This window comes from Theropithecus gelada, chromosome 2 (assembly GCF_003255815.1).
Source record: "Theropithecus gelada isolate Dixy chromosome 2, Tgel_1.0, whole genome shotgun sequence".
In the NCBI taxonomy this organism is placed as follows: domain Eukaryota; kingdom Metazoa; phylum Chordata; class Mammalia; order Primates; family Cercopithecidae; genus Theropithecus; species Theropithecus gelada.
The window spans coordinates 78559322-78584388 of NC_037669.1; the positions used below are offsets into that span (position 1 = coordinate 78559322).

Below are 25067 nucleotides of genomic sequence, written 5' to 3' on the forward strand. Positions count from 1 at the left end.
CAGTGTAATTAGCAAGCTTCCGCTGCCAAGACAACCACCTTTTTTTTTATCCCCCTTCTCCACTGAAGAACTTGTCCTTCCTGACCTTAAGTTTCAAATCCTAGATATTCTGGGATGGAAAAGGTCTACTCAATCAGAGGAATCTATCACCTAATGAAAGCAATTAAAGTAGCAATTAAATCAAAATCCATAGTAACAAAACAAGGCAAAAAATAAAAAGAAGAAAAAGTAAGCAGAAAGCAAACTACATTAAATAATTTCCTTTGTCTCAACTGTCCAGAGGCTTCACTAAAAATTAATGTTATAATCCAATAGCCCAATCAGTGTCCTTTCATTTTCCACTGTGATTACCAACTAGATGGTTCCACAAGGAAGGCAGCAGCATCTGGCACACAGTAGGTCCCCAGCAAATGAAACAGGTTTGACAGAAAAGAAGGCTTCTTCGAGAATTTTGTGCCATTGATCAAAACAGAACTAGATCTTCATCATTCATCTCCTAAGAATCAAACTGCATGCTGAATAAAAGATGTTTTAATATTCGCAATAGTGTCCTAATATTGTTTTCTCTTTTTCTGAGACAGAGTCTGGCTCTGTTGCCCAGGCTGGAGTGCGGTAGCACAATCTCAGCTGCCTGCAACCTTTGCCTCCTGGGCTCAAGTCATCCTCCCACCTCAGCCTCCCAAGTAGCTGGGACTATAGGCCATGGAACCACACCTGGCTAATTTTTGTACTTTTTTTGTAGAGACAGGGTTTTGCCATGTTGCCCAGGCTGGTCTCCCAACACTCGAGCTCAAGCGATCTGCCCTCCTCGGCCTCCCAAAGTGCTGGGATTTAGGTGGGAGCCACCACACCAGCCTCTAATATTGTTTTTTAAAATGCATCAACAACCCACCCAATGGCTATAGACCAAATGGCAAGTCGTAAGTTGAGACTGGGTGTTGAGGTTACAGATGATTTACAGAAGATTTCCATTTTCCTCCATGTACCTATATGAATTATTCCCCTATTTTCTTTTCTTTTTTTTTTTTTTTTTTAGACACGGTCTCCCTCTGTCGCCCAGGCTGGAGTGCAGTGGTGTAATCTTGGCTCACTGACACCTCTGCCTCCCAGGTTCAAATGATCCTCCTGCCTCAGCCTCCCAAGTAGCTGGGACTACAGGTGCCAGACACCATGCCTAATTTTTGTATTTTTAGCAGAGATGGGGTTTTGCCATGTTGGCCAGCCTGGTCTGGAACTCCTGAGCTCAAGTGATCTGCCCACCTCAGCCTCCCAAAGTGCTGGGATTACAGGCGTGAACCACCACATTCAGCTGAATTCCCCTATTTCCTATAATGAACATTTGTTACACTTCAATAATTAATGAAAAAATTGTGGAAAATTGTGGAGACTAGAATGACATTCCCATTCAAACAGAGAGTAGTCTTCAAACTCCAACATGTACCAAGTCACCTGGCGATCTTGCTGGAACACAAATTCTGATTCCATTGGTCTGGGGCGGGTGGAGATGCTGCATTTTTAATAAGATTCTGCGTGAGGGTTGGACAAACCCAATGAAGCTGTGATTACTAAGGACCTATAAAACACAAAAATGATTCAGATGCCAACAATCCCAGTTTTAAAGAGATGATGATGGTAACAAGGCCTTAGATCAAAGCAGGGTAACATAAGCAAACTCGCACAATGAAAAATTAATGCATTTTGGGCACCAGCCAGAAAAAGTGGAAAAAAAAAACTGAACTTTACTTGAAAGTACAGTGCTCTGCTGGAAGCACTCGTCTTCATAGTTAAAAACAAATGAAATTGCTTCATATTGGTTTTAAGTTAGAACACTTGCTGTCCAATAATGCCAGAAAAGGAAACTGAGCAAGGGACAAGATATGATAAGAGAGAGGAACTCTGGAGGTAATCAGACACTCTGCTGACCTCCACTCTAAGCAGTAGTTAAAACACAACAGAAAGGATTTGGTGTGGACAAAATACACACCCAGACACACAGCTCTGCATTCATCGCATCCTCAAGGGCCTCTTACCATTATAGACTCTTTTTATTATTATTTTTAATTCAGGCTCTAAATGTTGTTCAATTAAGTTTTACTCATTTCCTTACAGATCCTTAGGATTCTAATTTACAAATAAAATCAAGAGAAGCAGTTAAGGCTAAGTGTTATCAGCATGTCTCCTCCAGAGAGGCTGTCCCTAGCACCAAAATAAAAGTCCTCAGATTCCCAAAGATAAAAAGCTCAAAATGAATGAACTCGAAAAACCAAGCAGAGAAATGAAACCACTATTAAAGGATTATTTTTGGCAGGCAAGGGAGAAGGTTCCTGTCCTTCTCAACACATCTAGTTATCTATCCTTTTGTGTACCTCCAGCTGATATTTGTGCCCTTTGATTGAAAATGACCCATATCAACCCTTGTAACGTAAGCATTAAAAGAATGTATTGAAAGAAACTTGGACATCTCAAAGACACCAATCAAGAGCCAAACAATCCAGCTTTAGAAAGGGCAAGGATCGGAGTGGCTCTGAGCTTCAGGGGACAGGAATTGAGAAAGAGGAGAATGTCTTCATGTCACGTGGCTCAAGCCGCCAATTCGAGGAAGAAAAGGCGTATCCAGCCTAGCCTGAGTTTTGTACCACCCTCAAAAAGGTGTGGACAGAGCTTCTCAATCAGCAGATGATCCCATGAAGAACACAGAGAAGAGAAAAGATCAATACCCAAAGAGTAGCAAAGGTGCTATTAGCAAAAAATGTTAAAGAGATGCTAGGCAGGCAAAAATAATAGCAGTCCACTAAGAACAACAATAATCATGTGTTTGCTAGGGACCAGTGCTTTGCTTACATCCTCATCTAACTCTTCCATCAGCTCTATGAGACAGGGACCATTATCCCATCTTACAGATGTACTGGGGCCTAACAAAGCTAGTCCATGACCAAGAACAGAGACACTACATTTTACAAGACGACTGTAAGCCACCGAGCCCTTCCCTGTGCTCCGTCTCCATGGACAACAAAACCAAGTCTGAATGCCTCAGCCTTGCATTTAGCGGCCAGTCAATGCATCCAGCATTGGCTCCCACGCCTCTCAACATTGGTTCCCAAGTCTCTCAAATCTCTGCAGGGCCCATCTGCCAGCTGGCAGTCACTAATGGCTTTATACCATGAGGAAGCACCTAAGATACAAGGCAGACATGGGTCCAAGTCCCAGAAATGCATGATTCAGCTCTAGGAATAAGCCTATTTGCCTCCTGGTCAACCACCTTATGCTCATTATCGCCTCTGTTCACTTTATTGCGTTCACTTCATTGCGTACATAAAGTACCAGCCAGGATACCCGCAGGAAGGTGTCTTCCCTCATTACTCTATTGCTCCTGAACACTTGGGATCTGAATCAGTATTTCAGCATGTTATTAGCTTCAGCCTTACACTGCAACACACATTGCTTGAGGGACATTTTGCACACATTTTTTGAACCCCCAAAACCCCAAGCAAAGTGCTAATACATGGAATTTCCACTAACAGTTGTCTTGAATCCATTACCTTCCTTGCAATAATGTACAAGAGGAAACTCCCTAATAGTTAAAAATCATAACGTCCCACTGGACATCTCAGGCATTCACTTCTGTATCTACAGCCTGGAAACAGGAAGGTTCAGAAGTCAACGGCTGGACCCAAGAATGAGCCTGGTCATCCTTCCCTTCACAGCATCCCAACAAACACAGAATACATGGTTAAATTTAATATGAATCCCTCTCTTATTAAACATAGGCAAAGGCTCCTGGGTTCATATCAGGCTATGTCCTGGCTGCGCTCGCCACTTCGGATAGATTATTCTATCTCATGCTATCCCCATTCCCTCCTAGAGAAATAGCATCAATCTCAGAGTTGTGCCAGGACCACAAAGAATGTACTGGACAGCTTCCCACTTTGGCTACATGTGGTTGCTACTCTTGTGATTTTTATCATTTATATATAATGATGTGTATCAATATATGATATATTCAGCATTCCCAGCACAAAAAATTAATAAATAAAACAAAACAAGGGCCAGGTGCAGTGGCTCACACCTGAAATCCCAGCACTTTGGGAGGACAAGGCGGGTGGATCACTTAAGACCAGCAGTTTGAGGCCGGGCGCGGTGGCTCAAGCCTGTAATCCCAGCACTTTGGGAGGCCGAGACAGGCGGATCACGAGGTCAGCAAATCGAGACCATCCTGGCTAACACGGTGAAACCCCGTCTCTACTAAAAAATACAAAAAACTAGCCGGGCAAGGTGGCGGGCGCCTGTAGTCCCAGCTACTAGGGAGGCTGAGGCAGGAGAATGGCGTAAACCCGGGAGGCGGAGCTTGCAGTGAGCTGAGATCCGGCCACTGCACTCCAGCCTGGGCGACAGAGCGAGACTCCGTCTCAAAAAAAAAAAAAAAAGACCAACAGTTTGAGACCAGCCTGGGCAACATGGCAAAACCCTGTCTCTACAAAAAAATACAGAAATCAGCCTGTCATGGTGGTACATGTCTGTAGTCCCAGCTATGCAGGAGGCTGAGATGGGAGGATGACGAGCCCAGTAGCAGGAGGTTGCAATGAGGCGAGATCATGCCACTGCACTCCAGCCTGGGCATTAGAGCAAGACCCCGTCTCAAAAAAATAAAAATAAAACGAAACAAAACAAAACAAAATAAAATAAAATAAAATAAAATAAAATAAAATAAAATAAAATAAAATAGGGTACAGTACGTGCCAAGATAAAGAAGCAACCATAGACCAGGTGCGGTGGCTCACACCTGTAATCCCAGCATTTTGGGAGGATGAGGCGGGCAGATCACTTGAGGTCAGGAGTTCAAGACCAGCCTGGCCAACATGGTGAAATCCTGTCTCTACTAAAAATATAAAAATTAGCTGGGTGTGGTAGCGCGTGCCTCTAATTCCAGCTACTTGGGAGACTGAGGCATGAGAATCGCTTGAACCTGGGAAGCAGAGGTTTCAGGGAGCTGAGAGATCGCGTCACTGCACTCCAGCCTGGGGGACAGAGCGAGACTCTGTCTCACAAAAAAAAAGAAAAGAAAAGAAAAAAAGCAGCAACCATGGGTTCTCTCATTTACTCTGCCCTGCTCCCCCTCTCACATTCTCGTGGCCACATGCTCTAAAGCTGATAAACACAAACCTAACACCACAGGAGACAAGAAGCCCCATGGCTACGCACAGCCTGCACTCAGAAATGAATCAAATGCAGAGTCTGGGAACTAAGGTGGGGAAAAGGATGCCATGAAACCTTGCTACTAAAACCAGGGCTTCTGTTGTGTGTGGAGAAAGACAGCTGATTTGACCTTCCTCCTCACCCCAGAGCTTTTACACTTGAGTCTGATTAGCTAGTGTCTGGAACTAATTAACAGGTGTGGCAGGAAAGAAAGACAAAAACAAACCCTGGCAACTTTCGGGCAACTTTCTCTCGGGGAATTAACGACTAGATTTACGACGTGTCCTCCAGGCTAGAACTAACTGAGAGCACAATGAGATGGGATTCATTATTCAAAGAGTATCCACCTCCAGAAAAGTTTAAAATTCATCCTCGGCTATATGACTGCTTCCTTGGCTATATAGATGGGTACCAAAAATACCATTGAGAAAAACCCTAGAATGGATCAAGCCCAGGCTTTGAAAAGTCAGAAAGCAAGAACACATGTCTGCTATGCTCGAGGACTAATATGCCAGTGAGGGAAACAGAAATATTTTCTCTCCATCAAAAGATATTACTTCCCTGTAACTACTCGGAAACCTCCAGAAACCAGTACAAATCACACAGTACCTTGCGAACATGCCCTCTGCAGACCAAGGGTATAATTATATCCTGTTACCCAAGGTAACTTAAGATCTACTTAAGGGTTTCTGCAGCCGAAAGAAAATAATAATCATTAAGTCCTTTTACTTTATTCTTAGCCACAGGAATAAAACACACTTATCCAGTTAGGGTTTTTTCCCTTACTTTTATTAACATATGTAACACTAAGTTTAAAATACATTCTAGTATTATATCAACCATAAATCAGATGGCCGGGTGCGGTGGCTCACGCCTATAGTCCCAGCACTTTGGGAGGCCCAGGAGGGCAGATCACAAGGTCAAGAGATCGAGCCCATCCTGGCCCACATGGCGAAACGCCATCTCTACTAAAAAAACAAAAATTAGCTGAGGCAGGAGACGCTTGAACCCGGGAGGCAGAGGTTACAGTGAGCTGAGATCAATCGCGCCACTGCATTCCAGTCTGGCGACAGAGCGAGACTTGGTCTCAAAAAAAAAAAAAATCAGAATAGAGTTGAACCTTGAACAACTCAAGGGTTAAGGGTTCTGACTCCTGCACTGTTGAAAATCCGAGTATAACTTTTGTTTTTGTTGTTTTGTTTGTTTGAGATAGGGTCTCGCTATGTTGCCCAGACTGGCCACAAACTCCTGGGCTCTGGCAATCCTCCTGCCTCAGCCTCCAGAGTAGCTAGGATTACAGGTACCACCGTGCCTGGCTCAGAGTACAACTTTGGACTCCCCAGAAGCTCTACTAATCGCCTACTGTTGACCAGAAGCCTTACTGATAACAGAAACCATCAGTTAACATATTAACAGACTAGTATGTACATGTATTTTATGCACTTATGACATATTTTTATTTTTTTCAATATTTCTCAGCTACATGGTTGATCTGTGATTTTTAAAAAATTGTCACAAATCTCCAAAATATCTTCCAAGACATTTATTGAAAGAAAAAAAAAACCCACGTATAAGTGGACCCACAGAGTTCAAACCCATGTTGTTCGAGGACCAACTGTACATACAAAGACTTCACCCTACTCCATGTATCCCTACAGTGGCCGAGTGCCAAAAAATGAAGACATCAGTCTAAGTTAGCCTTCTGTCCTCGCTCACCTGGCTTTTCTCCTTTTCAGAACTCAGCTCTTAAGGACCCAAAATTCAATCCAGTAAGTGCAATTCACAAGCTGCGCATAGATGGTTATCCATGTATGAACAGAAGCATCATACTGTTAGAAAGAAGAGCACTGGCTTTGGAGTCGGAAGGCCGGCTTTCGCTGCTTTCAACGTTATATGATACAGGGCAAATTCCTTAACTTAGCAAAATCTCTACTCGCACACCTCAGAAATGCAAGGATGAATTACGGATAAAGTGTGTCCAGCCCCTAAGACGAAGTGATTTTATTTCACCAGTTCATGTTCACAATAGGTGCTCAACAAATGGTTTGTGTTAGCCACACTGTAAAAAACACCTGTCAGAGTAACAGCAGAATTTCAGGGCCCTCCCTCACCCCCGGTGAGGGAGACGTTCTTCCCTTGGGGCTTCCAGTGAAAAATACTACACAAGAGTAAAACTCCCAGACCCCATGAAGGGACACGGGGAGAGGGAGCTGTCACTAGAGGCAGATGCAGGTGATCACAGCACTCCCTAGAAAGGGTATGCCTTGATAATGTGGCAAGAGATAACTCGGCCAAAGTTCTGTGTGGACAGAAAGGTCTGGAGGACTGGTCTCTTCCAGAGTCACTCTGAAGTCTGGCTCTGCTGGAGAGGATTAGGTAGTCCTCAGAACTCCTTTTGTTCCCATTCCCATGTGGGGACTCACAGGCTGCTCTCAGAAGCCCTCCCCTGAGTTTCCAAGGCTCCAGATGGGGCCTGAGGATCCTCCAGCGCCCCTTCAACACCCTAACTGCAAGACTTTAACATCCTTGTTTATCCCTCATAAAAGAACTTACCACTGAAACCCAGATTCTTATCACCTGCACCAAACAAAGGGCATGTGTCCACCCTGCCAAACACTCCCTGGGAAGGAGGCATTGCCATCGGGAACCTAACAAAACAATTAAACAGGGATGGGGTTTTCCCAGCTGTCCCTCTGCTTCCCTCCCTAGCCAGTAGCCACCACTGCCCACGTCCTTGGCCTGTGGATGCACATGGACACAATGAGACCCAAGCTAGAAGCCCTTCTAGGCAGACCTGTTTTCTCATATGGGTATGTCCTGTCTCTCACATTCTCCACATTTTAATTTCCAAATTAAGTAGCAGGCTGGAGAGTACCGAATATTTACTTTACTTGGAAAAGCCACCCATTTTAACATTCTGTTGGAGAAAGGAACCAAACATCCCAAGAGGGGGTTTTGGATGTCTCTGCACTACTCAGATGCAGAGACCACCACTCGATCCAACTGGTCAAAGAAATCTACAGCTGTATTAAAGCTTGAACCACTGGTAATACCCTCGAGTCCAGAGCTTGGATCCTAGATGAGCTTGGCTATTCATGAAATACCCAGGAAAGCAAACACAAGGGTCCAGGATTATAAAGCCTCTTTCACCAGGCACCAGGGGCTGATTGCTGCAATGGATTATATCAGTCTGTCGAGGAGCTTCCGCAAGCCATGTGCAATCTCTGAAAATCCCCAAGTTCCCTTCTACCTTTCAAATTGCTGAGCAGGAGCTCAAGCAAGATGCTGTCCCTGGATTTCCTAGGTAGCAGGGAACAGTCTGCAACCCACACATGTCCCACGATGCAGCACCAACGGGAACCAGGAGAGGGAGAAATCAATGCCAGGAATTCTGCTAAATGTCTACTCATGAGCTGGTAAAATAATAACAACAGCTTTTATTTTCAAGTGCTCCCTAGATGCCAAGGCCTGTGCCAAATGCCTTACATGGTTTACCTCATTTACTCCTGAAACAACCTCATGGAGCAGGGACTGTTACCCCATTTCACAGATGGGTAAACAAGCACGCAAAGCTAAATGACCCTAACTTGCTATCCTGACATACCCGGAATATCCCAGAGGCACTATCTTCCAGGAGACAACCTTCTCCATCAATTACAAGAGTTTCTCTTAACCCTACATTTTGAAGGGGCAGGGAAGAGAAGACAGGTAATCAGTGTCACACAGGGGTTTACAGCTGTGAAATGCTCTTGTGGAAGGTGAGAAAAGGTTGGAAAGAGCTCTCTAGACCAGGGCTGTCCAATAAAAATACAATGCGAGCCACGAATGCGAGCCACATGTGTAATTTAAAATTGTATGGCAGTCACATGAAACAGTAAAAGGAAACAAGTGACAGTAATTTCAATGGCATTTTCTACTTAATATATCTAAAATATCATTTTAATAGGCAGTCAATGAAAAGTTTTAATGAGATATTTCACATTCTTTTTTCACTTGTCTTTGAAATCTGGTGTATATTTTACACTTAGAGCATATCTCAATTTAGACATGCCACACTTGAAGTGTTTACTAGCCACATGTGGCTGGTGGCTACCATATTGAACAGAGAGCTCTATAGACATTTCACACTAACTAAGCAAAGGCTCAACATCAAAAGGAATCTTGAGGTGGAAAAACTCATATACAGGAAACAAATACAGGATTACCTGATGTCATCCGAGTACTTGGCATGTTACCAAGCACCCAAAATTTATCTGATGTCACCTTCGCAAATGAATTCCTTTCACCTTTCATCCCTACTCTTCAATTTCCTTATCAAAAATAACACTGATCAGAGGACCACTCAAATTTTGGGAAACAAGCTACCCTAAAGGTAACAATAAACTTATTCAGAGCAAACATAAGACACTTTGTCAGGTATAAACAACGGGGGAAAGGATCCAATAAGTCAATCACAGTTTTAAAAACTGCTGTCATCAAGCCCATTCTTAACACTTACTTAAATAGCTAAGAATTCAGAAAGGTGTCACTTTGGAATACAAACAGTCCTACAAGCACCATAATCTGATGCAAAACCTCTGGGCTTTGAAGAAGGAAAAATAAGCAAGTGAATTTAGATCCCTAAACCTCCATTAGTGGACCTCACCAATTAAAATATGATGTAACCACCATCAAGAGACTGGATTTTTTTTCTGAATAAACAAACGTGAGTCAAATACAAGTTCAAATCAATTTCATGGACCAGCAAACCTTAAAAATTGCCCATGTAGCAGCACACCTATTTGCAAGAATACAGTAGCCACTTGGATACACCTCTCTTTCTCATGCTATTTTCGAAGGCTGGTTAATCTGCACAGGGATGGCACAAAAGTCTCTCCCAGACCAACTACTGAAAATGATTCTAAGACCTAGTTCAGGCTTCAGTAACAAAGAGCTCTGTGATCAATTAGCAACATCTGCCACAGGTATGGGAATGAGGACCATCGGCTCAAATGCCAATCTCCAATTCCTCTGTAGAAAAACTGCAAAATAACACACAGGGACAGAAAAAAGACATATGCTGTTCACTTTCATTCAATATCCCCATCTGTATGCACCTAGGGGGTGTGACTGGCCCCATATTAACACAAAGATATACAGCAAGGCATGTGTACCCTACTCGTGCTGATAATTTCAGCAATGAGAATATGAAGAGTAGCTATAAACCTTTTTCTTCAAGGTGGGGGATATAGGACAAATTAAACCCTAAAAGCCATCTTTGCTAAACCTCTGTCAATGAAAAAAAAAAAATTCTTCCTGGTAGCCATGTGAGCCTTAAATTCATCGAACTCTGGCTCTGCACAGAAGAAGGCATGACAGCAGCCAAAGCCAGTTCAGATTCTGGTTCTGCCACTTTATTTGCTGTGGGATCTCTGCTGTGGTAGCTCCGCCTCTCTCCCATGTCTTCACAAGAGTTGCACAGCATTCATTGAGAGCATGTTTACGCACACTTTTGTTTCATGAATCTTAAGCACTGGCTTTTAAAAACAGTCACCATTTATAAAATTGTGTGTGCCAGTCAGGCCCAGGGGCTCATGTCTGTAATATCAACTCCAACTCCAGGGAGGCCGAGGCAGGCACATCACCTGAGTTCAGGAATTCAAGACCAGCCTGGCCAACATGGCGAAACCTCATCTCTATGTAATACAAAAATTTGCTGGGCGTGGTGGCAGGCGCCTGTAATTCCAGCTACTCAGGAGGCTTAAGCAGGGAGAATTGCTTGAACCCAAGAGGCAGAGGTTTCAGCGAGCTGAAATGGTGCCACTGAACAGCCTGGGTGACAAAGTGAGACTCCACCTCAAAAAAAAAAAAAAAATTTTGTGTGCCTAATGCTTTTCTGGTGCTTTGCACACATATCTCATTTAATATTCACAAGGACTCAAGAAGGTTGAAATTCTCATTATCCCCATTTTAAAGATAAGAAAACCAATAAAGGTAAGTAACTGGCCAAAGTTAGCCAAGGACAAAGCTGGGATTCACTCTGGTACCTGCAAAAAAATGCGTATTTTTTTAAATACACATTTGCCACTGGCCTCTTTCATCAGAATCCACCTGTCTTCAACTCTCATTCCCCCAACCCCACTTAAAGTTTCCAAGGCATATAAGGTTTACTTTCACAAAATCCTTTGTTTATGTGGTCAGAGTGCTTACATTTCCCCTAGACTCCCCAGAAATCAATTTTACCCCCACTTCGCATCATAAGGAGCAACAGAAATTTCAAGAACCAGCAACTCCCTCATTTCAGTTAAGAAACTTCACTAGCAACTGAGTTGTTCTTTGAAAAACCACATCCTAAAATATGTTCAGAAAGATCTCTAACGCTAGAGTTATGCACTGCTATGGTTTCAGTCTGTCCTCACCAAATCTTGTTGAAATTTGATCCTCAACATGGTGGTGCTGCGAAGTGGAGCCTAGTGGAAGTTGTCTGAGTCATGAGGGTGGATCCCTCATGAATGGCTTGGCGCCATTCTCAAGGCAGTGACTGAGTTCTCATTCTGGCAAGCCCGAGTCATTTCTTGTGGGAATGGATTAGTTCCCTTGAGCGAGGTTGTTATGAAGCCAGGACGTCACTTGGGTTTTGCCTCTCTTTGCACATGTCCACTTCCCCTTCCACCTTCTCCGCAATGTTATGATGCAGCACAAAAGCCCTCACCAGACACCAGGGCCATGCCCTTGAACTTCCCAGCCTGTAAAACTGTAAGCTAAATAAACCTCTTTTCTTTATAAACCACCCAGTCTCAGGTAATGTTATAGCAACCCACAATGAACTAAGACCTCTAGCATGCAAACCTCTATCACATGAAATAATTTCAGCAGCTTCTGACCAAACTGACTGGGAAAATGAGAAGCTAGTGCCTAAAACTGTCAAGAGATTTTCTGCACCCTCCACTCATAACCTTCACACACATGTAAATAAGAGAAAATGACTAGTTGTAGAAGAGAAAACAACTGGTGGGAAGAGGGATAAAACAGGGCAGGCACTGACTAGCAATGTGTTCTAGAAAACTTAGCTTCTGCCTACGCACATCTGGAATCACCATGATGCACCAGCCAACATCTGTCTCATCAAGGGCAGTAGATCTGCTGATCAACTAGTACTTGTCAACCAAGCAAAAATGATCAGCTCAGGCAAGCCCTTCTCCTAGTCCAACCTGCACAAAGCCATTACTGGGCAACAGATCAGCATTCATTTTCACGCTCTACTGTCAGCTGAGGCAAGCTCTGCTGCTCTCTGCATACCTCATTCACTGTTTCTGGAACAAACAAAGCAGAAATAAGAAGGCTACCTTCTCCTGAATCAACCCTAAGATCCAAGGCCACTTTTGAAACAATGAGCACCATATTCACAGAATTTAGCTTAAATTATTCCACAAGAGAGGGAAAAAAAAAAAAAAAAAAAAAAAGGTTTACTACCATTGCAACCATCAAAACATAACCCTGCGGTCCCAGACACATTTGTCCTCTAATTAGAACAGAATCCTGTTTTCAGCAATAGATACCTTAGTGGCCAACAGAAGGTACGAATTTAGCTTTTCTCTTTTTAAAGATAAACTTCAACCACCATGACTATATATATACTCAGAATTATCTTGAGGAAGGTATTAACCTTGGATAGCATATCTCGTAAGAAGACACAATATACAAACATGAGATATATTGAAAATACATGCAATGACATCAGTGTCTTGTAAAACATTCTATAACCATTTGAAGAGCATTATCTACTCATTCTGTCAGCCCTCAAACATGACTACTGCTACCAACACACCAAAGATACAGCACAAGGAGGAATGTGGTCCTGCCCTCAAAGAACACTGTCTAATTTGGCTCTGAATCATATGTGGGGAATTCATGTAAATGTATTACATATTACAGCGATCACTTAATGAACATGTACTAAAACAAGGGTGAAGGAATCATCCCCTCAAATCATACATCTGTAATAGTCAAAAGCTAGCCACTCTATTGTGTACAAAGTTCAAGCTTTCACATGTTGTTGTTGTAAAAATTAAAATGTGCACTATTTCTATCATTTATTGGAAATCCATGTGCAAAAATTAGGAGGGCAGCAATATCGTGTAAAAAAACTAAGCAGCAAGGGACCCACCAATAAGGCATCTGCAATATTAATGTACTCAGATCCTACTCCATTAGTCACTGGCTTTCCCCCCTTGTCCCCCCACATCATACCCCTTATTGGGCCATCTGATAACAAGAAAGTGATCAAGAGAACCAGTTCTTAAATAAGCGATTTTTCAAAACACACTTTTGTTTTAATTGAACAAGCTAACAGAAATTCAGATCAACCAGGGAAGTCAACACATGACTGTGCAATATCCAAGCAGCAGGCCATTTGTAAAGCCAGAAAAGGACACAGCCAGGAGAGCTGAGCTTCAGCTTCATAAGCGAGATTGATAGGAAAGAAGTCAAGTCATCAGGCAGCAATGCACCTGTGGCGCACTAGTGCATGTGCACACACACCTGGTTACACGTGACCAATCCAGGCAATACAAAACCCCAAACAAGTCCAAAGAAAAAATCTGTCCCTCAGGAAAATCCACCTATGCTTGGGTGGCAAACACCTCCAGGGACCAGCTGAGTATTGTAAATAACCACTACGGGCCAGGTGTGTGCCCCATCCCAAGGGGTAGCACTATTTAATTTCAGGTCAATGTTGTTGCCTAGCAAGAGCATAGGCCCTAGGCTGTTAGACCTTCCTATTTTTCAAGAATAACCCAGACTTTCATGGGAAGCTCTCATGAGGGCCGGGGCTTCCATCTGTTTTGGTCACCATTGTCTCCCCAGTGCCTAGAACAGTGCCTGGCATGCTCTAGGCACACAGAAACTTGTTGATGGCATGAATGCCAAATGACTGATTTTTAACACATTCTTAATTTTTAATTTATTTTTTTCTTTTAAACGCAGTATGGCCAAAAGAACATCTGTAGAATTCCAGATAACCCAAATGCCTGTCCTTTCTCCATTTCTCCTTTCCAGACACAAGATCCGGAAGTAGCTTTGTTTCTCATTTTAGACAAAGACGTCTGCCCCCACCACTCCAATCATAAATCACATTAGATAGTTTTAAAGGCTACACATAATTTTGTTGGCATGAGCAAATCTCCGTTTTTTTTGGTTTTTTTTTGTTTTGTTTTTTTACTTGGGTCTCCAGGAGAAATAAGGTTTCATGTTTGAAAAACAACAACAAAAAATAGCTTATAGACATTCCATTAACCAAGTTCCACTTACCACCTTGTCTGCTACTCCCTCAGGATAATCCGTAGCAAGGTTAGCAAGATAATGGAAGGGTTCTCAATGCTTTAGGAAGCAAACCCTCACAGGAAAAAGTCAACAAGTGCACCTCACAGATCACAGTGCGTCCCGGGCATCTGACTTGCATATTGCAAAAAGACCATAACCCTTCCAAACTGCCTAGCCTAGAATCAACAATCTCTAAAATTTCAGAAAAAAAATTTAGAAGCCATTTAGTGAAGGGTGAGGAAAACAACCCCAAAGAAATTGAGGGTCTTGCCCAAGATCCCACAGCTGGTTTGGCTGGCTCCCATAGCTAGTTCCAAACTCCAGAGGAAAAATGCAGAATCCAAGCCATCTCTTGCCAAACACAACACCCTCAGACCTTTCCTGAAGTTATGATTCACAGCCTGCTGCCCACACTTAGATGATATACATGGGACAGTAAAAATACCGCATTATTACAAAGTAACCATATTCAAAGCCCCAAACAAAAGTTCTCAAATTACAAAGCAAATCAATTTAGGTAATTTGGAAGAGGAGTAGTGTCAAAAAAACTCACCACCAACAAATTCAGTCTCTATCTACAGTTATTATCAGCTTATTCAGAAGCTAAAGTAATTTGCTGAAAGGTCATCTCTTCAATGTAACCAAATAAAATCCTATACTAATTGCATTACGTACTTATTTAATTGTAACAAGTACAGTATTTCACCCAGTGTTTATGGCACTTGCTTATATGGGAAAATAGGGTGAAATACATAAAAAGCTAGATCTTTCAATTGGCCCTCCTGTGCAATTAGGAAAATTAGTTTCCATACGCTCTTCAAAAAAAAAAAAAAAAAACTTTTTTCTGTCTGGAAAAAAAAAAAAAAAACCCTGAGCAATGATTAGAGAAACATATTACAATCACCGCCGTGCCCCCCCAACCCCCCACCGCCCCCGCCAATACCCCTACGCCTCACTAGCCCGGTGACCTTGGACCTACCTTCTTCAACTTTAGTTTCTTCACCCTACAGTGGAAATAATCACGGTTTCTACTTCCAGGGATGATTAAAAGCATATAAAATGCTCAAGTATGGGGCAGAGATCACATGTGCCTGGTAAGCATAGGCTATTATAATTATTATTCCCATTTTATAGATTAAAAGGGTGAAGCCCATTTGCCCAAGGTAAATGGTGTAATGAACTAAGAATTTCAACCCAGGTCTCTGGGGTTTTGGTGTGGATTCTGAATAAGAGATATGTATATCTGAAACTCCCAGATCCCCAGCGCCACCCAATCCCACTTCCACAAGATGTTAGGTAACCACCCTTAGCTACCCACGGACAGAGCTAAGCCTTCACGTTTACTAGAGAAACGCTTCTGGAAAAGCGTCATTTTAAAAAACAGGTAGAACTCATAAATAACCACTGCTTTGTAAATAAATCCTTTTCACGATTCTTAAAAAGTTCTCGAGACAACCTTAAAAAGTCAGTAATATTTCCTCACTAATCTAGACTATGCTTGTATGCTTGGTCAATTGCTTATGGCTGTGTCCCCTACCCAAATCATTCCCAATTAATGAGCGGATCTGATTTAAGTGCACTGCAGGATTCATGAGGCAGTAATGGTATGATAACTCAAATACCTCTTAGATGTATATTGTAACTAGTATGAATTCCTCAAAAGTATATCCACTGCATTATACAACACCCTGCTTCACTCACTTAGAAAGATAGTATCACAGACCCAAAAATAAGACCAGTTGTCCTATTTTCTTACATGGAAGTGTTACATATTCCATGAACTATGCTTTCATTTTTTTCTTTTTTAGTTGCTAGAATTCAGCAGCCAACTGTGTCACTTTGCTACTCCCCAAAAATAGCTAAACTGAGTAGTTTAAAATCACATTTTGTTGTTTGGCCAGAAAAATATCATGCTGATTTCAGTCTGCAAAAAGAAAAAAGAAAAGATTAGAGGGCACGAGGTGTGCATGAGTGTTTGGTTCTCTCTCATATGCTCTGTAGCTCTGAATCCATGAAAATATAGAGACAGGACATGAATGTGTTCAAGTGTTACACAAGTGTAAAACAAAAGCAAACACCCAACTACTGTTTGCTTCCCATCAGTGGAGCCAAAGTGAATCCCAGTAATGAGTAACCTATTTTCCTCCATTACCACACCGTCCATAAGGCCTGAGAAGAGGAATTAACATCTCAGGATGCAGGACCAGGCGATTCTTTCTACACAGGGATTTGGAAGATTCATCAGACACATTTTAAGCCCACAGAAAGCATTTTTCCCACTCTAAGCTGAGAAAGCAGAGACCTCCTTTGCAATGTGGGCAATCTCAAGACTTCATGAGGGCTTTCTCATTTCTTTAAACTTCAAAATGTAACCTGTTAGTAATCTTACATAGGATGTCCTCATGCTGATCCCCACTCCTCCTCACCCTCAACAGCAAAGACAGATACAAAAACCCATCACATATGTTTACACCATTTTTTAAAAAAGTTGTCTATACATACAGTCGTCCTTTTCAATTCCACTGTCCTCCTTCCATACACTCCTATCCAAATCTCTTAAGAACACATAAAATAAAAACGGCGGCCACGAGCAATGGCTCAGGCCTGTAATCCTAGCGCTTTGGGAAGTTGAGGTAGGAGGATCACTTGAGGTCAGGAGTTTAAGACCAGCCTGGGCAACACAGGGAGAGCCCCTGTCTCTACAAAAATAAACCTATAAAACTTTTGATTTAAAAAAATGGCTATTGAGCACTTACTATTTACCATGCATAGCGCTAAGTCCTTATATGCATTCTCATTCCAGCCTCACAAAGACTCTAGGAGTCAGGCTTCTATCACCACCCCATTTTACAGAGGAAGAAAAAAATTAGGCACAGAGAGGGTATGTAACTTTTCCAAGGTAGCACAGCTAGCAATGGCAGAGGTAGGCTGGCTCCAGAGGCCATATTCTTACCTACTTTGCTATATTCTGTATAACTCTCAATAGCTACCTAGTTTAGAAAACAAATAAAAAAGCATTAACAAGTTCCAGGATCCTAAAAGATTTCTTTCAGCTACATGCTGACAAAACAGTATGGTTAACTCTCACCAACTGGCTGACACACATCAAAGTTTTCATTCAATATGTAAGTTACCTCCCTCCCCACATCCACCCCAAGTACAAGTGAAACACAACCCAATTCCGTTTGGGAGGTTTCCAAAAGAGAAACCAGGCACATATAGAAACCTCATCATCTGTCATTCCTCTTCCTATCCCTGGAAGCACTTAAAACAAATATATATATATATTTTTTGAGACAGAGTCTTGCTCTGTCACCCAGGCTGCAGTGCAGTAGTGCCATCTCAACTCACTGCAACCTCCGCCTCCTGGGTTCAAGCAATTCTCCCACCTCAGCCTCCCAAGTAGCTGTGACTACAGGTACACACCACCACGCCAAGCTAATTTTTGTATTTGTAGTAGAGACGGGGTTTCACTATGTTGGCCAGGATGGTCTTGATCTCTTGACCTCATGTTCCACCCACCTCAGCCTCCCAAAGTGCTGGGATTACAGGCATGAGCCACTGCACCTGACCAAAAACAAAAATTTTTTAATAGTTGTATTAAGGGCTGCAATCATAAAACCTTGGGCCTGCATAGATCCAGCAAGCTATCTCACACAATATATTTTTCTGTCAAAATACCAAGTATCTTGCTACAAATGATACCAGGTAAAATGGTCCCTCCAATTATAGTTGTCCCAGTGGGAGAGGACAATCACTCAAGAAGCCCTCTAGCTACTTAAAGCAATCTTGCACAGCCATCACTTACGCCTAACAATCCTTTTCGCACTGAGTAAACCACAAATTTATCTGTTCTACATCTCAATCATCACAGACTTTCCTGAAAGTGAAATTTACCTATATTACTTTAAGACATTTTTTAAAGAGCCATTAACAATCCTGAGTTCTTAGAAATTTGCAACAGGCAAATTGTAGGGAAAAGCAACAGGAAGTAAATACAGGTTTCTGGAATATACTTATCCTTTTTATTGATTTTGTTGGTTACAACTCCACATAAACACAATACCAAAAATAAGTCAAAGCAAAGTCCGTATCAGATAACTCTTTTTTACACAAGTACAGTTGATTTTTTAAGTGCACAGAACGTTGCCCTAGTCCTGGATGTAGTTCGTTTCCAAGCAAGATGGTTGGGCCCATTTCTCAGACTGGCAAATGGACTTTGGTTTTTTTTTTTTTTTTTTTTTGGAGACAGGGTCTCACTGTGTCTCACTCAAGCTACAGTGCAGTGGCATGATCACAGTACACTGCGGCCTCAACCTCATGGGCTCAAGCAGTCCTCCCACCTTAGTCTCCCAAGTAGTGCGGACTAAAGAGTGCCCCTAGCTAATTAGTGTTTTATTATTTGTAGAGGCAGGGTCTCCCTATGTTGCCCTGGCTGGTCTCGAACTCCTGGGCTCAAGCGACCCTACTGCCTCCCAAAGCACTGTGATTATAGGAGTGAGCCACAGTGCCCAGCCTTATCTTTTAATCATTTGCACAGGCAACCTCATTCTGGGACAAATTCAGTGACTACTGCCAAATCCCAAAAGAAGCCCTCACAGAGCAGGCTCTTCTCAGCCCCTCCTGAGCCACTCCCTCATCAGTGGCTGCTTAACCTAGATCAAGCTCAGGTGGAGAACTAAAGGTGGGGAGCAGTGTACTTCTTGGCTTCCATATTAATAAAACAGCCCATTTTATTCTCTAAAAAGGATACAGCCAAAAACAATTTGAGGGACCACCATCAACATCTAACAGAGGTCAACTTTGAACCAAAGCAAACAAAGGGCTAATTTCAGGGCATCAAGTGCTTTGAGGCAACTTCAGATGCCCTAAATTCTTCCCATAAAAACTCCGGGTTATGGAATGTGACCACATGAAATGTAACCCAGGATGACAGTATTAATTACAATTGTTTAAATCTCTTAATTCAGAATGTACACATATTGTAATCTTCATCCTGCCTAGAAATGGCATTTCATTGTCACATGCTGAATGGAAATCCAGATTTAAAAAGAACAAACAACGTTTCACTGTAAAAGCAAAGTGTTAAAGCAACAGCCCAGTAGAAATGTAATCCCAGCACTTCGGGAGGCCAAGGTGGGCAGATCACCTGAGGTCGAGTTCAAGACCACCCTGGCCAACATGGCGAAACCCTGTCTCTACAAAAATACAAAAATTAGCTGGGCATAGTGGCACGTGCCTGTAGATCCAGCTACTCAGGAGGCTGAGGCAGGAGAATCACTTGAACCTGGGAAGCAGAGGTTACAATGAGCTAGGATCTCACTACCACACTCCCGCCTGGATGACAGAGTGAGACTCCACCTCAAAAAAAGCAAAGTCTCCAGGAAAAGGAAGGGAGGCAAGAGAGTAGGAGAGGCTCCCGAGTAACTACTCTAGGGCATTTTAAGTGATCTCAGGTGAATGCCAAGAAAATTACTTTCAATCGGCACACAGGAATATAACTGATTCTACTTTGCTAACTTGGGAGCAGTTTAGAATAGAAAGGCAAATCTGATAGGGCTGTTTGTTTTGCTGCATTAAATCGTCAGCATGCCCTGGATTGCTTCATGTAAACAACAACATAATCTTTTATTCAGTGAAAACAGATTCATAATTAAGGGGAAATGCTCAAAGCTTCACTATGGAGTAGTGACTTTTCCCACATCAGCCAACCTTTCCTATGACCTTTCTTCTTCCAGCAACAGCAGCAACCTCCCCTATTTCCAAAAGGCCCTGTGTATGCCTATCTTTATTAGTGCTGTAACTCCATCAACCCTCAAATGTGAACACTGTTTAGAAGGAAACATCAAAAATTTTATTCCATAACTGTGTCAAAGGAAGCCAGTTTAGAGACTCGGTAAAGATTCTTCATTTTCAAACATGATACATGAGGGAGAGTGAAAAAAACCCTGTGCAAGCTCACACCCTGTAAAGAGAAAGATTGCTGACTTCCAAATATTACTTTTGCCTTTTCCTAAGTCCACAAGGGATGCCCATCAGAACTAAAGCCCGCGCATGCAAATAAGAGACAGCTTAGAGGGAGATTCATGATTCACCCGATGTTAATGACGGAGCCTCCAATTCTGACACATCCAAGGTACACAGCTGAGCTTATCCATCTGAAGTGTTTCCAATGACAGCATCCTAGATGTAATGTAATTACAATACAAAACATATCAAAACCAGAGTTTCACTCTGAGGGCCGAAAGACAAAAATCAATTTTAAAAAAAATCTGCTGAATAGCCTGAGAACGTAAAATAGATAAAAGGTTAACCCTCTCAAGTAACACATTTTATATTGTGTCAGAGGCGATTAAATTCCCAGTGATTGGAGATATGTATCAGTTTGAATGAACTATGTGTAGGATTTGCTTTAAAATAATAAGGTGTTGGGGAGGAAGACATGAAAGATTGAGTTGTGAGTGTTGAAGTTGGGTGGGGGATCCATTATATTTTGCTATTTTTGTAAATAGTTCTGCAGTGCTTTATAAAGATATATAGAAACGTAATATGCGTAATACCATGTTTGGTAACACTCTTGGCTTTGCACTTGGAAAGGATCGCTTGAAGCATTATTAACGCTGAATGGATCCCAAACCTGCCACACTGCTGTTCAAAGACTAAAATCCACTGTTTCCAATCCACTGGGGAAAAGCTCATGCCAGGGCTGTGTTTCCAAAACCCTGCCCCAACTACAACTAACCCGTACATCCTAAACAGGAGCTGAAAACTCAAATGCAACTGAAGAGTTATGCTGAGTTATGATTCTGAGAGGAAACAAACAAAAATACTAAGTAACAAAGGATTTTGGCTAAGACCTCACAAGGAGGACCCTACTCCAAAACAGAAGCATTTTTATCCCTCGTGTCAAACAGATAAGGGCTTTCGAGGTTATAGCAGGCAAGAAGTGGGGGTCCCAAGGCGAACTCCAGCCCCCACCGGGTTTCGAGAAAGACCGGGGCAGCATCGCCAGGCCGAGGCCGCCTCCTCGCGCCAAGGCGCGTCAGCAGCCCCAGAGCCTCGGAACCCGGGCACGCGCTCCCCATCCGTGCGGCGTGGAAGTGGCCGAGGCCGACCAGTGTGGAGGTTGCAGGAGCCCCACCAGTGGCTCGGGGGCGCCCCCTGAGGTCCAGCGGCGCCGCGGCAACCTCGGAAAACGGAAAGCCAGCTTCTCCCAAAGCTCTGATATTTTTTAACTTTGCCGTGCTCCAAAGCCTGCTGCTCCCTCTCTCGGGCTGCACTTTTCCAAACCAAACCGCCCTCTTCCCTACGCCTCCCACCACTGTCCTTTCCCTTTCCGACACCCCTCGGCTCCCGGACCAGGAAAGGGGCTATTTACCTCGCAGCGTGGGCGCGAAAAGAAAATGAGAAGACGAAAATGGTCCAAGCCCCACGAAAGCACGCTCCCTGGCAGTCCCATTTTGGATCTCAAGCTTCCTCAAACACCAGGGAAAAGAAAACCACAGTCAGCCCACTGACTGCATCCCCGAGCGCAAGAAGGACAGAAGTGGAATGGGAAATTCCTCTAATTTGCAAGTCTGTCCTCCACGGCCTCCCATTGCACCCATTAAAGAGTGGCCCTCACAAAGCTCAACCCGTGTGCACCTGAGCCCGCTCAACCGGCAAGTCCGTGGTAAAGCAGGGGAGACTAGCAGGGGGAGATGATTAACCCAAATAGTGAGCAGTAGTCTTTAAGTGAATGAAGGCAGCTGTTTCTAATGGGAGATGTCCCCATGGCCTACACTACCGTAGAGGGAGGACTCCAGTAGGCAAACCCCAGGCCCCAGGGTGAGTGTGGACGCAAGTCCTCCCTCGGCCTCCGAGCTGCGTTTCTGGGCTGGAGCTCCGTGCAGCTCCGCAGGCAGGAGGATGCGCAGAGAGAAAAAAGGGTGCAGAAGACAAGACAGTGCTTTGCCCTTCTGCCCCTCGAGGCCATCCCCGACTCTGCAAAGGGGGCATTCGCTGCCAGTCCCCCGAGAGGGATCCCCGAGAGCGACGAGGGCTCCCGCGCCCTGCTCCACGGCGCACGACGGGACTAAGGGACCCGCTGCACCAAAAACGGGCGCTCCAGCCGCCCGGGAACAGGCGGCTGTAACCAAGCAGAGCGGAGACCTCGAGGCACGTTCCTCTTTTTCTTGATTCAGATAACCTCCACCTCCGGGTATCCAGGAGCTGACGAATGAGAGGACAGAAAAACGGGGAATTCTCTGTCCTTAGGGGAGCGAGGGATGAAAAGCCAATCGCCCCCTTTCTTCCAGACCTTCTCCGGGCTAGGGCAGGACTTGGCCTCCACCCCCAGGGAGGGAGCAGGACAGCTACGAGGGAGTTCGGGGCTGCTGCCCAGGGGACCTGCAAGAGAGGAGAGGGAGGCAGCTGGCCTCTGCCCTCCCCAGAGGAGAGAAGGGGGGCTTGCCAGCTGAGGGCTGGAAGTGGAGGGTCGCCGAGCCTCACACCGTTACGTGCGGTGATTTATTCTCGTTATCAATGGCCAATATTGTTCCTGTCTTAACCTGGCCAGAAAGGGGCGGCTCTCGATCTGCCAGCCGCGAACAGCCTGCAAAAGGGCAAAGATGAAGGTAGGCAAGGCGCGCGAGACAGGAAAAAATCCGCCCAGGCGCGAACGGCAACCCGGCCGCCGACCCGCCCCCGCCCCCTCCCCGCGTCCAGACCCCGGCAATCCAATCGAGCAGAGCAGCGGAGGGAAGGGGCCACGGTCGGGGCTAGGGGAGACACGGATCTCCCCTAGTCGCCTGCGCCCTGCCCTCTCACTGCACCCAAGGAGGCTGCCTCACGCCGGCACCGAAGGGCTTCCCGCGCCCCAGCCCCGAGAACGGGGGAGGGCGCCCCCGACCCCAGAACGCAGGCTGCTCCCCACATCCTCAGTCCTCCGCGGCCAGCCTCCGACTTCCATTCCCCGAAACCTAGCCTTCCCAAAGGGGTGGAGAACAGCAAAGCAAACCCCCACCTTCTGAGCTCCTTCAATACCCGCCGGAGCGAGGGGGCTCATCCAGGGCCCCCCAAAACCCACAGAAGCATCCTTTCCATGGCCTCAGTCTCCCCAACCGCCCCACAACTCGAATTCTCCCAATCGGCGACGAGTCAGCAAAGCAAGTACCCCTTCCTCCCGATTCCAGCTCCCCAGGCCCCCCAAAACAGAACGGGAGCAGATCCCCGCGTCCCCCAGCCCCTCCCCGGCCGGCCCCTGCCTCCACCTTCCTCGACCACCAGCCAGCCTCCCTAAACAGCGCCCAAGCCAGCGGAGCAGATCCTTCTCTACTCCCCGGGCGCCGGGCCACCCTCCACCCTCTCCAGGGTCTCCCGGACGGGCGCCGGAGGTCCGCGCCCAGGCGACAACTCTGCATCCCCAACGCGCGCCGGCCGGGGCCGCGTCCCCTCGGCGGCCGGCACTCACCGGGGAAGCACACGACATAATGGAGCACGGAACTGGTGATTTTCAGGAACAAAATCCACCAACACGGTTCCAGTAACCTCCGCATGTCCGAAAACGCACATCGAAAAGAGGAAAGCAGGGGGATAAACTTGTTGAATAAGTTCTTGCCTCCGTGCGAGCCTCCGCTAAGCCGGGGCGCTTCCCCGGCTCGCCCGCTCCACGGGCCCCCCGCGCTCGGCGGCCCGAGTCCCCTTGGAATCCGGGAAGCCGCCGAGCGCCCCCCGGAAAATCTCAAAAAGTGACCGGGAACGCAGAGCCACGCTGGGGACGATCCTCTCGGCGGAGAAGGGCTGCTTTCCGTTCAAAAAGGAGAGAGCCGAGCGGACAGGGCGCGGAGTCGGCGGCCGGCGGCGATGCCCCGGGCCTGGGGCAGGCAGGGACCGCACGCGGCGGCGGCGGCGAGCAGCCGAGGATCCCCAACTTGAGTCGGCAGCGCAGCACAGCCCGAGAGCCGGCGGGCGGCGGCGGGGCTGAGCGCGGCGCGGCGTCTCCGGGCTTCAGGCAGGCAGCTCCTTCCAGGGCCCCGGGAAGGAAGGAGGCATGTTTGCGAGAGGGGAAGGGGAGGGGAGAGGCGGGGGGAGTGGAGAGCCCCCCAAAATAGAAACGGCCGGAGGAAACGGAGGAAAACACAAAGGATCTCAGAGGGGCGCTGGGGCGAGGGCGCCTTCAGTCCATGCTCCTGAAAGTTGTGGCTCCGGCGCAGGCTGGGGAGGAACGAAGAGCGCGGGGCTGGAAACTGGCCATGCCTCCATACAGGAAGTAACATGTGAGCATGGATCCTGGCAGAGACTTTAAAGCCGGCGAGCGAACGAGCGAGCGAGCGAGCGAGCAGGGGGCGCGCGGTGGTGGCGGGGGCGCGCAGCCCGGGCCAGCTGGCGGCGGGCGCGCGCTCTCCGCGCTCTTAAAGCAGCCGCGCTCGGCTCCCGCCTAGCACGGGGTCCCTCGGCTCCGCTCTCTCCGCGCGGCACCGGTGGCTGCGGCCTCTACTGGGACAGTTTGGGGACTGGGGGCGATTGTAGCCCGTGCTCGGAGAGAGGAGGGAGGCTGCCTTCTGGAGCCGGCGTGTCTTTTGCAGGATTCCCGT

The 25067-nt window shown here is 45.5% G+C and overlaps 1 protein-coding gene across 2 annotated transcripts in view; it reads right to left on the minus strand.

Annotated features, from left to right (window-relative positions):
* The window catches only part of PTPRG (protein tyrosine phosphatase, receptor type G), a 757314-nt gene extending 732539 nt beyond the window's left edge, over positions 1 to 24775 (minus strand). For both annotated transcript variants that reach the window (XM_025375409.1, XM_025375408.1), the window contains exon 1: positions 23945 to 24775. In XM_025375409.1, coding sequence (XP_025231194.1) covers positions 23945 to 24029 — 85 coding nt within the window. In that variant the 5' untranslated portion in view covers positions 24030 to 24775. The remainder of the gene's footprint in view (positions 1 to 23944) is intronic.
* Positions 24776 to 25067: the final 292 nt, after the last annotated feature.